We start from the raw sequence: 12,335 nt of genomic DNA, 5'->3' as shown, positions 1-12,335 counted from the left end.
ATGAGAAATCCATTTTAGTAGGCGCGAAATGATTGATCAGGCAGATTAGGAGAGGACATTGGGAAAGGCCTGCGGAAGCAGAAAACAAGAGGTTCCTGGCAAAAATCCAACTTCCTTTGGTCAGAGACGTGACAGCCTGACAAAAGATGCATGTGTGCCAAGCTTACATACGCCATATGGCTGGGATACCTTAAGCGAGTCTTCGTGAAAAAACGTTTGAATAACGCTCAAGCTGAAATAACGACTCGAATTATTACGATATGTGATTCAACTATTTTATCAGCTATCGTTTCTTAAGTCCACGTAGGGATAATAACTCAAGTTAACTGGATACTCAGCAGGATTTTCAAAGTTCAGAAAACAATGATTTACTGCTATTGCTTCGTATTAGCTATAAATAAATATATGTTTTAAAATTATTATTTTCTGTTATCAACAAATTATACAGAACGTTGCAATTAGTTTATTTCAGAGTGAGAACGTAAAAATTCATTAATTTTCTCCAAAAATATATAGAGGTTTACAACTTTTTCAAAATATTTTCTGTTAAGGTCCAAAAAGGTTTTATGCAAAAATTGACATCTTTCATAATTACAAAGATAAATGAATTTTTACATTCACGCGCGCGCGTTTTAGGATGAATTAAGTAATATATCCTGTGTAGGTATTTTCTTAAGTGTACTTTGGATAGAGTTACGTGACAAATTTTTGGAGTAAGCTAAGGATCAACATTGTATTTGTGTAATAGGTTAAACAATGAAAGCTCCTATTAAGGAATAGCAGAGCTTTTATTACTCAACTGTTTTAAGTTAGGCACGACGGGAATCTCTTAGGGGAATTTATAGTAGGACAGATTAAAGAACGTTGAAGTTTAAACACAGAGAGCCAAACCCTTATTAAGATCCAACAAAGCTTTTTATTACTGAACCATTCTAGCTTGGAAAATTTTAGGGTACATTAGACGAACCTTCTATTAAATTAAAACATTAAATAAAGAATTATATAGAAATAAACTGGCTATTCAGAGGCCGCTCTCTATGTATGTTAAGTTTTATTTTTTTGATTCTATATCAGCAATTATTGCAATAGGAAGATCTCACCAAAACGTTTGAAATTTAGTGTAAAACTGAATTGTGCAATTTTTGTAAGAATTCATATAGATACAATATTGTAAATAATCGAGAAGTTTGTCGACAGAATGAACTTTGCCAAGTTTCTATTCCCACTATAACGACTGATCCCCTTTGGGATTCGAGAGCAATGAAATCATTGGTTGATCCTAATTGGCGAAAGATAAGCGTTCCATCTAATCGAGAGTTCTAATTTAATTTTATTTGCTCGTAAGTGGAAGTGAAAGGAGATCAGGAAAGTTAAGACGAACTTCGAAAGCCATTCAGCTTTCGCACAATATCGCTGTCCGAATGGGAGGACGAAATTAAACAGTGAAGCGTATCTCCAACACTGGCTGCTTCATATTCCAAGCGAGAATCGAATATTCAAATGTTCCACCGCTGCTGTACACGTCATGTACTTTAGCAGCGATAACAATTCTTTTCTTCTACTAGAGAGAGAGAGAGAGAGAGAGAGAGAGAGAGAGAGAGAACAACAAATACGAGACCGGCCCGAAACCTAATTGGCCGCTTCTATTCGCAGCTATCCAGATCTCTCCCCCAATACTGCCAGATATTAGATTATTAAAAGTTATGCAAATATTGACAAAGAGCAAATCTGTTGCAAGTCCCCCCCCCCCTCTCCCCAACAATTAATAACAGAGTCGTGGTTCAATTAGTTGGACAGAAATTAGTTCAACTTTTACCCCTATTGTCCCGAACAAAACTGGAGCCAAGAATACCAAAGAACGATTCTTTGGATATCCTTAAATAGTTCACCCGATAAAAGTAGAAAAAATCAACATCTTTTACAAAGTTTTTTTAGGTCGAATCAACACTCAGGTTTATATCGACCGTACAAATAATTACACCGGTTAGATAGATCAGTTTATATAGAATCACACATCCACTGGCTAATTAAGAATAACCTTGGTACTAATAAATATCAACATATTGTTTAACGAACAAAAAGCTCAGAAAACATTAAACTTTTTTATTTATTTTTCTGAAATAGAAAAGATCCTTGACCTATATATTATTAGTAAACGCAGGTTAATTAGCGCAGATAAGGTTTTCCTGAGACTTGTAATCGTTTCATAATCGTTAATTAAGCTGGAAGATAAGGGATTTCGTAAAGCTGTAATCTTTTCGCAATCGTAGAGTTTTCTTTCTTATCAGGGGCTCCCCGGTGTCTTCCCCGATTAATCGTCGACCGCCACGCAATACTTTTGCGAAATGTTAAATACGAAGGGGTTGAAGGTTAAAAGTGAGCTTTATGATTTATTCGATAGGGCCAATGCTAATTTGGCGCAGTAGTGACGGATGTTCGCGGTGCTAAAACCAATTAAACGAGACGCGTTTCTACTTCCATGACTCTCCACTTTTAAGCCACCATTTTACTATCGAATATTTCACGGTGACAAAATGGCGGAAATGTCGCTCAGCCGACTGAAAATTCATGAGCAGAGGAATTTATTTGTTGACCCAGCAACGGGAATACTAACCTTTGATTATACGCCAACAGCAGTATTGTCTTTTGTAGTTAAACTTAGTTCACCCTAGGCGTGTTTAACCCAAAACTAGTTGTCTAGTTCGGACGATTTACGTTTCCCCCTTTCCAGTTGTTTTCCTTAACGCCTTATTTGCTCTTTGAAGGAAAAACCCGTCTGGTTCGAACCTGCCTTTTCCACTGAAATTCACATTCCCCAAACGAATTTTTACCTGTACATTTATAACTTTTTTGACTGTAACGTTCATCCATTTCTACTGCTATTAACCCGTTGATCACCCATTCGACTATCAGTCAACGTTTTATGAAGAATTTTAAGTTACATATTTTGATGCCATGATCTACAAACTTTTTTAATCCTTTAATGCATCGTTATTTATGAAGCTCAGCTGGGATATTATAGTATGGCACGACCAACACGTTGCATAAAACTTCGTTTAGCTTTTACAACGACATCCATTAAAGGGTTAAACTTGAGGTAGCTAAGACATGCTTGTTTAAAATTCAAATAAAGCTCGAACTTTCGGATCTTATCCACTCGAAACAACTATTTCAGTTGGCGCGAGATTATCGGGTAGAATAATTAGTTCCCTTCAGGTACTCGCGACGTTCATCGAGCAATGTATTTTTGGCAATGAACAATTTATGTTGGATAGCTTGTTGGTAACAACATTGTTGCGGGATTCGCGTGAAATTTATGATCTTCGAGGAAGCGGTAAAAACTAATTTTAGATCTTTGGCAAACTTTGAAAGTTGGTCGGTGAAAACCAGATTCTAAGACTGACATTAATATTTCTTGCCGAAGCTGTAATGAACGTAAAGATACAATGATAGCACGAGTCGATCAAAAGCTCTTATTCCGCATAGTCTGCGCAGGTGAACAAGGCAAATATAACGAAGAATGTAATTAGAGCAGTTCCTCCTTTACTCCAGCGTATTTTTCATGCCATAAAGAGACGGCGAAGGACACCCGTATCTCATTTTATGGGCCATTTAATAATTTATATCGGTGTTTCCCCACGCAAATATGGAATAATTACCACCATTCTCCTAGCTATTATCCAACCGTAATTAAATGTTATTGATATACGACAGTCGAAAGTTTCCAGATTTTTGTCAAATTAACTTTGGAATGACGCAAAGTTTATTCGAATGTTTTACCTTGAAGTCTGTGGAAATTGTGGGGATGAAAGATGATAATGTGAAAATTATTGGCAGTATCATTGGGGTAAACAATAGGAGCCCCTGGGAAAGGTAGGCGATGTATTCGAAGGGGTTAATTGCACATTCCCAGGGGGTTTTACCAGTGGCAAAGTGTCCTGGTGATCGGAGGATCTGAAATTTCGTAATGGAGGAGGAGGAGCCTGCGGAGATGCGCTGATATTAGGCCTCTTTTAACGTTGGTAGCCAATGAAACTATCACTAACACGGGTTTTGTAACGCGAAGGGCCACGATAATCGTGAAAAGGCTCGTTCTGTCAATATAATGGCGGCCAGCTGGCGTATCGTCTATCCTGGACTCTGGCCCATTTGAATATTCGATCGTCTCTACGTGCTGTACTAGCCAACCTAACGGCACACGTACTAATTACCCGCGATTAATTAACGTTGTGCCATTGCCATAGCTGCATAATAATTTACGTAACAACCACCTTGCATAACTTATACGTCCCTGCTGCTGCTGTTAGCAAAAACCAGAGACTCCCAAAAGTGTCTCCATGGTTGACTGGCCATGACGTTATTCTTCTGGAAATCAAATTTCCCAACTCTGAATCGTATTTTCACTGATTCTTCCTATAACTATACCTGCACCTTGTACCACGGAATTATGACGAATGGAACAATACTAAGGAAGGACTTTTGTAATAGTCAAGTTAAGTTTTGTAAGAAATTAGATTTTTCAATTTTTAATCGCTTTCCACTTTCCATTTGTTAGTCTCAATAATGTTTTCCTCCATTTCTCAGGCTAACTGTCTGTAGGAGCTGCCTGGGTCTGATAATATTGACTCGTTCCCCTTTTTATGTGCTGAATGATATATTGGCCTGATCATACATTTTCTGCTAGTATTTTTTAAAAAAGAAAGCCTCGATGTAGCTATTTCCTGTCATTTTGGCAAAAAGAAACTCGTGCTATTATTTTCTTTTTAAGGTTGTGCAATAATGTATTTTATCTCGCGACATACTATTTATTATTTCTTGGGTTTAAGTTTTGAAGGTTTTACTAAAAAAACTTAGTTAATTATGATTTTAATTTGTTTATATTTCTTTTATGTAATTTTTAAAAATTCTTTCTGAGAGTTTTCGACGAAATTTTCTATAAAAGAAGAACTGTTCAAGAGTTTCGAGTGGAATCATCCAATTTATTGCAGTATTATCAGAGGTAGCGTGCGAGTTTCGGCTAATTTAGGGGCGAATATCCGGCATACAATTTGATTTATCCTCCCCCACGATCCGTGTCTTTCTGCCAAGTGGCAATGCATAGCTGGAAGACGATCAACTTTAGTGGCTTAAAAAAGAAATCAAGCTGTTCGTAGGTGATTTATTATTACTGAAAAAAAAAAATATTAAAAGCAAAAGTTATTGCCTCCTCCAATTCATTCATCTATTATCTACAAACTTTAATAATATATAGTTATTATAATTAAGATACTTACTTTTTTGCCCTGTGTTCTCAATTTTTTCACATCTTTTCAACTATTTCCGCCAGCTAGATAAAACCAAAATGATTATAACAACAATAAACGCGTAATTTTTTCCTTTTTTTACTTCAAAAAATATGTTTTGGGGCTAGAATGGATCACAAAGCGTCTACACTAAGCTGTTGAAATTTTTAGAGCAGCTATGAATTTTAACGACTTCATCGGATATCCTACGAGCTATAAGGATATTAAGTTTTACCTCGCTTGAACGATCGCGACATTCGTTCGTGCTTGGTCAGCCACGGATAAGAGCTTTCGTTATTGGTCCACGTCAATCGAACCGAAATATACGTGCATTAGATTATCGAAGAAGATTTGAGCGTCAAGCAATATCGGCAAATTTCAGAGAATTATGCACACGTGCGATCTTTAATGGCATCAATAAATATATAGAGTAGATTTAAGAGAAACTTCATTCCTAAAACGTAGTTTCCTTGTGCATTAATCCAGTCGTTTATCCAGATAGAATTTTTGGTTTCTTTCACCTACACCTTAGCCTTAAATTTATCCAAACTTTCCTTGTTCCAACTTAAGTGTCAATATTATTCCGGAATTATTGTTAAAATTTCTAATTTTACAAGTACACTTTAGGACTCTCGTGAAATGTGGATGTAACAAGGCTCGTTACATGCTCGGGACCGAAATATTTGAGGCTTTCATCACGAGAGGGTAGCATTTCGTTAAAAGTGAAGGGAGCATGGCATTTGCAACATTAAAATTCTTGTAAAGAATGTGGTGTCGTTTACATGAAAGGCCTGTAATGGTGATCGCCAACGTTAATAACAGCATCCAGTCTCACTTTGTCAGGAACAGGAATATTAAACTACCTTTCTCACCCAAAGAGTACTTTATATTCATTTATATCTGACGCGAGGATGTTGCAGCAGCTGTATTTCAAATGTCAGCTCTTTCTTTCTCTGTCTGCACAAAAATGTTTTCTTTCATTAATTAATTATACGAATGTTCCTTTCGTTTCAATTAATTCGTACGAGTGGAATAATCAACTTACCTGCATTTTTTCACATTAGATAATGGTATTTCACTTTAAAACACTTTTGCTGTTTATCATTCGTAAAGAACTTTCGTAGTAGTTTCAGAGACAAAAGATGTACTATCTTTTGGTCTGAGTGTTTCGTTTAAACTAAGTAGTGGAGATGCATGCAGAGTATTTGAGAGAGAAAGAGAGAGAGAGAGAGAGAGAGAGAGTCTTGTTAGGATCAGCTGTATTCCCTCTCTGTAAACTTTTATAACGCCATTGAAATTTCCATTTTACACGCGGCAAATCTGGCCTGACAAACGGCCGAATTTCCACATATTTCCCTGAATCCCAGCACGGTTAGAACCAAGGATGGGCCACTTTTACGAGGTAACCTATTCCGCGAAACGATTTTTGGAGAAACCAACGCCTTCCTTGAGAACTTTTCACAAAGTCGATACAGCCCGGCTGTATCTTAAACGATATACCTTGGAATACCGTCATAAACAAACGCCCATTGGCCAACGCCTGAATAAAATCATCTAAGCAAATTGCAAGTCATTATCAGCACAATCCTCGTTGGGGCATTTCAATCCTGCCAGAAGTAATTAGTGCAAAAATAAATTTCCAAGTAGTATTTTTTTTCAACGCGAAATGTAGTTTTAACTCTCGTTCAATTCGGATAATTACAAAATTATCATACAAATTCGTTAAATTAAACCCAAATGGTTTTCAGTAGAGTTGCATTCGAATGATTGACTTTTATCACTTAATTACACGAAATATTTGAATAGTCTGATCGTGCGTATAGAACAATGTGTTTTGAATGGTTTTTTCTCGATTGATCAGCTTTTCGAAGGGTTTATTGGACAAATAACCATTTCCGAACAAAGTTGATGTTTTGTTGCTTATCGCCAATGCTTTTTTTCGTCAGGGACCAATCCTCGCCTCGTTTTCGCGTGCTTTGCCCAGGAAAGAGAACGAGTCTCGGTCAATTAAGCTTTTAGGGGTGATTTTCCGCGGGAAATTACGCGCGCTATTCAAGCACCGCAAATACGTGACGCCTATGCGACGCCCCGTTTTAAACGTTCCGAAGACCATCAGCTACTTCCGTTCAGCCCAAACCATTTCCGTAACTATTATGCATCCCTTCATGACTGCAGCATGTATTCGCGCTTCAATGTAGCCTACGAATAATTTTATTGTTGCGAAACTGCCGTGAGCCTTATCACTAACTGTAACTGAAAGAGAGAATACATTTTTTCATTTTAATACAAAAAGAAATATCTTTGAAATATTGAAATGATCTTCACGATTGTATTCACTCTTCGGTTGAATTTATGAATAATTATACATTATTGCGAATTTGGCAAGATGTATCATTAATTATATAACTGAACAAAAACTCTTTTTAGGTTTTTATAGAGGAAAAGAATACTTTTTAAAGATTGAAACGACTCTCATGATTGTATTTACTCTTTAATGTAACTAATGAATAATTTTATTGTTGCGAAACAGGCGAGCCTTATCACCAACTCTAACTGTACAAAAATTCATTTTATATTTTTGGTAAAAAGAGAATATGTCGGAAAGAGATGGAAATGACAGAAATAAACTGTGTGGTTAGAGGAAACCGGAAGAAAGCCACTGACAAATTAGTTTACTTTGCGAATTTGCTGTTTTTGACGTATTGAATATTTGTATCAGGAAGTTTTACTCACTGATATGATTTTTAAGGTTTTGAGCGATGTTGATAATCTGGTCTGAGAGAGGTCGAAGAAGTTATCGATAAATTGGCTGATTTTTCCGATTGACTGCTTTCGACGTTTAATAAATATATATATATATATATATATATACACTTTTTACTCGCGCGCGCGTGGTTTCTGTCATTTCGAATGATGCAAAAATATAAAAGATATTATTATTGATGAGAATAAGGAATTTTAGGAAATAAAATTCTTTCGGTATGTATATATCCCTGATGTTCACGTGCCGAACAATAGAGTGCATTCCAAACTTTCAAACGATTGACCCTATTGTTTGACTATCATCGCTGATTGATCAATGCGTGCCATTGAACTCGTGGCATTTGCTTATGGTTTACCACGAAAACCAGAAATATACAAACGTCAAAACACATTAAATCACAATAATTCTATTCACCAATTAGTAATATTTATTCCTCTAGAAACTTAAACAATTTCTGTTAAGTTAATTATAATATCGATTTTATAGAATCCATAAAAATTGAATGCATTTCATTAAAGTTTGCTTTAAAATACTGTTATTGATTGATACAAATTTCTTTTTCTTTTGCAGAAAGCGAGATTGGCTCGAATTAGAATCGCAAAGGCATCGAGTGGTGCAGCGTTCGTTAGCAAAAAGAAAGCTGCGGAGGCTCGATTGGCTGCTCAGGAGAGTGGCCTGACGCTTGACGACAGCTACAAGGAGGAGGATATTTTCGAGTTACAGCATCATCATCTTCTACGTTGTTTAGAAAAGACCACGGTACGAACAAATCTCATATATCAGCAATAACTCTATTTACCAATCCCAAAAGCCAACGAAACTTTTCTCCCAAACTTTGAAGCCTCGTTTATGATTTCTCAATGAAGAACAACAACATATTTTGCACGGTTAACCAACATCTGAACAAAACTAAGTTCCGACTTCATTATTATACATAATGTACCGAAGGTAGCAGAAAAATTTATTGATATGGAGATGGAAAATACAGTGGAGCTTGATTTTACCTAGTTGCTATATATAAAGGTTGAAATTACCTTAATTAAAATTCATTATTAACCACTGAAATTGCACAATTATTCAGGCTGCGAGTAAATTGGAGCAAATAATAGGAAATTTATGTATTTTAATTTCTGTGAATTACAAGTTCTTGGGAAATTTTCTGGGAGAGTCCACCGAGATGAATTTCATTTTTCTTTATATTTTGCAAAAGTAGAATCAAGATGCAGAATGGCATAAGGGTATTTAAAGTTTAGCAGGCCGTTTTGCAGTATCGCGCCAGGCAACTAATTTGAATAAACCCCCTCCGTTCTCGTCTAATTTTAGACTGCCACTTGTGTGAGGGTTGTCGTGCCACTGTCACTCACTAAACTCACACTATACGTAGTCGAATACACGACAATACAGCAGCACAGCTTAACATACATTACCAAAGTCTAAAATATACCAGTGCAATTTAACATATACATAAGTATGTATTGTATCATCAAAGTGTACAGTACTTCAGTATGTTTTAAAATGTGCAATACATTCATCAACACTGTTTAACGTATTCTAATACAGTGAAGCATTCTCCAATTCGATTTAACATACCCTAAAATCCGATCAAACATTCAACAACATTGTTTAACATACACTAATACAGTAGAATCTTAAGCGACACGGTTCAACATTCACCAACACAGTCTAACATATATCGCATCATATCCAGCACTCACGAATTTAGTCAAACATTTACCAGCATAATCAAACCTACCTTAACACGATTCCAGCATCTATCTGTGTTACCCTTCGAAGAGACAATACACCACGGTGAGTGCACAAACTACAGAACACGTTGCCATTGTCCCAGAAATGTATTCCTACTCGATTCCTTACTCGAAATTAGCAGTGGTAACTTACAGAATTAACCTGGAGCATATCCAAAGGATATTCGAATGTAGATTTAAGTACAAAGAACTACTTGTCTTTACAAAGCTAACCCAAAGGTATATACGAAACACTTTGTGTTATAAAGTTTCAGTAGACATCTGATAGTGCTTCTCTAAGAACGAAAAAAACTTCCAAGAAATTATTAAATAGGGATAATGGTACTCGTGAATGATAATGGAAGATAATTAGATAGAGGGAATGGGGTTGTCTGAAGGATGAATTAAGGTTAATTTTAAATTTATCAATGGTAAAAGTTAAAAGTGAAAAATATTTTAAGAAAACAAGACTGAATTAAAATTTTTTAGAGGGTTTTATTATATCTTAGAGGATGAAGGACAATTTGAAAGAATAAGCAAATTGACATAGAATCCTCCACAAGTGTCTGCAGGAACAATTAAACGCAACTGAGGGAAAGGAAATGCTAACATTTTGAAGGCATTATTACAGGAGCTAAAGCTGTCCAAGGGTGTCTATAAAACGGCATTAAATTAAGCCGTGACAGAAACCTATTAACATTTTTAACAGCCTTGCAATCAAAACTGCTCGATTAAACAACAAATGCACTAAGGATAGTCAATATATAAATTTCATAAGTACCTAATAATGTGATAATACCGATTTAATAGAACCAAATTGATAAGACTCCCTAATAAATTATACTCGCATTAAGATCAGACGTACGTAAAAATAAATGACATTATTAAATACTAAGCTTTTTGAAAAATTAAGCTTTTTTCATAAAATTCTGACAGATTTTTATAATGGAAACTGCTCTGTGTGAATCGGAGCAAAAAAACTGTAAATCTAGATTTTCTTTTATTACAAGTGATATTAATCTGAAATTTATGTATCGACAGATTTGTGGTTATCTCAGAGTTTATGACGTACGTGCTTATATTACCTAGGGAAGTCCGTTTCAAATCTCATGGAAGCATTCTCAGAATCTTCGGATTTATTTCACATTCGTGTCAGATTTGAACGTCTCGTCTCAATCCTTTTTGGAATAAAAAAATTCTAGTGGGACACGCGTCGTATTCAAATAGGACGTCGTTTATAAATTCAAAATAGGCTCATAGGAGTTTTTGGATTGGTTCAAACATTCCGTGCTGGCTTTTGTCATGGAAATTCAACGGGAGGCCCGAATTCAACGCAATTTCTGCTGCTCGCTACAGTAATTGTTTGCTTCGAGGCGTAGATACACTGGTTTTATGAAAAAATATCGAACTGTAGAAATTTATTGATACTAAGAATATTCTAAACGAAAAATTATACACTAATTTATTAAATCTATGTTTCGAGTGAAACGCGAGGAGTAAAAAATAAGCACGAGAATATTGATACGTTTAAGGAAAAACTTAAAGTCGATATGATTGGTGAGCCTCGATAATGTAGTGTAGAGTTTTGCGTGTTTTATATATACAAGATATACATGCGAGCAAGATAGAAGGCAGTTTAATGGGATTAGGCGAGCTTATAGCTCGGGTAAAATCATAAAATATGGATTGGACGTTCACTTATACTGCCATTAAGCGCGCTTTGGCCACCAATACAGATTCAAAACACTAAAATCGATGAAAACACACTAATACTTCCTTTCCAAACCACCTGCAGAACTTTACAGTTAAAGAAAATGATTTATGAAGCCCTTTAGTACAGGGCTTGCGCGGCTCAAATTTTAAATTATTTTTCTTAGTTTTTGCTTAAAGCTTTTTTAAGTTTTCCTGAGCAGACTTTGGCCTATTTAGCATATACTTCTTACATACCTTTTATCAAATCCTTTTAACCTTATTTATTTTTCACGTAAGTAAGTATTCCACGTTTTCGTTCCAATTTTTTTGTCTTTATGGACGAACCTTAGACTGCAATTTTTTATTTAATTTGTCCAAATGCGAAGATTTCTCTCTATTTAGTCCTTTGTCTAGGAATCATTTTCTGCTACTGTGCTAACTTGATAAAGAGTTATGTAGTTGCTGGATTACTGGTGGAACATGCAGCTCATGTCAGTATATTGCACAATGGACTTGTGTTAGTCGTGCAAGTGTAGCTATACTTATCTCATACACACAAACATACGTGATCTATCGTACTTAACCGGTACCTGAAATCTCTACTTATTACCCTCACACGTGACTACGTATATTGGGAAGCGTGGAAATCTCCATTCACACATGCTTTCACGTGCAACCTCACAGATATACACAACCTGCCTCGTAAACTCAGATGTACTCACACGTGACTATATAGTTTATTGGAAAACGTGGAAATCCCCGCTTATACAAGCTCACTTGAATACGTGGATTCAGTTGTTCATTTAGATATACAGGATCGAAGTAGTAAATTTCAAATAATATGATTGATAA

At 35.8% G+C, this 12,335-nt stretch overlaps 1 protein-coding gene across 4 annotated transcripts in view; it reads left to right on the top strand.

Moving 5' to 3' along the window:
• The window catches only part of Shal (Potassium voltage-gated channel protein Shal), a 109,133-nt gene that overhangs the window by 52,807 nt on the left and 43,991 nt on the right, over positions 1–12,335 (top strand). For all 4 annotated transcript variants that reach the window (XM_066724859.1, XM_066724858.1, XM_066724860.1 and 1 more), the window contains exon 3: positions 8,617–8,805. In XM_066724859.1, the coding sequence (XP_066580956.1) occupies positions 8,617–8,805 (189 nt within the window). The remainder of the gene's footprint in view (positions 1–8,616; positions 8,806–12,335) is intronic.

Source organism: Prorops nasuta, unplaced genomic scaffold, assembly GCF_024137725.1.
Source record: "Prorops nasuta isolate Cenicafe-Biocafe unplaced genomic scaffold, Cenicafe_Pnas_1.2 PNAS00003, whole genome shotgun sequence".
Classification (NCBI taxonomy): Eukaryota; Metazoa; Arthropoda; class Insecta; order Hymenoptera; family Bethylidae; genus Prorops; species Prorops nasuta.
Note: the sequence above shows the minus strand (reverse complement) of the source record. Positions and strands in the feature narration are given on the sequence as shown.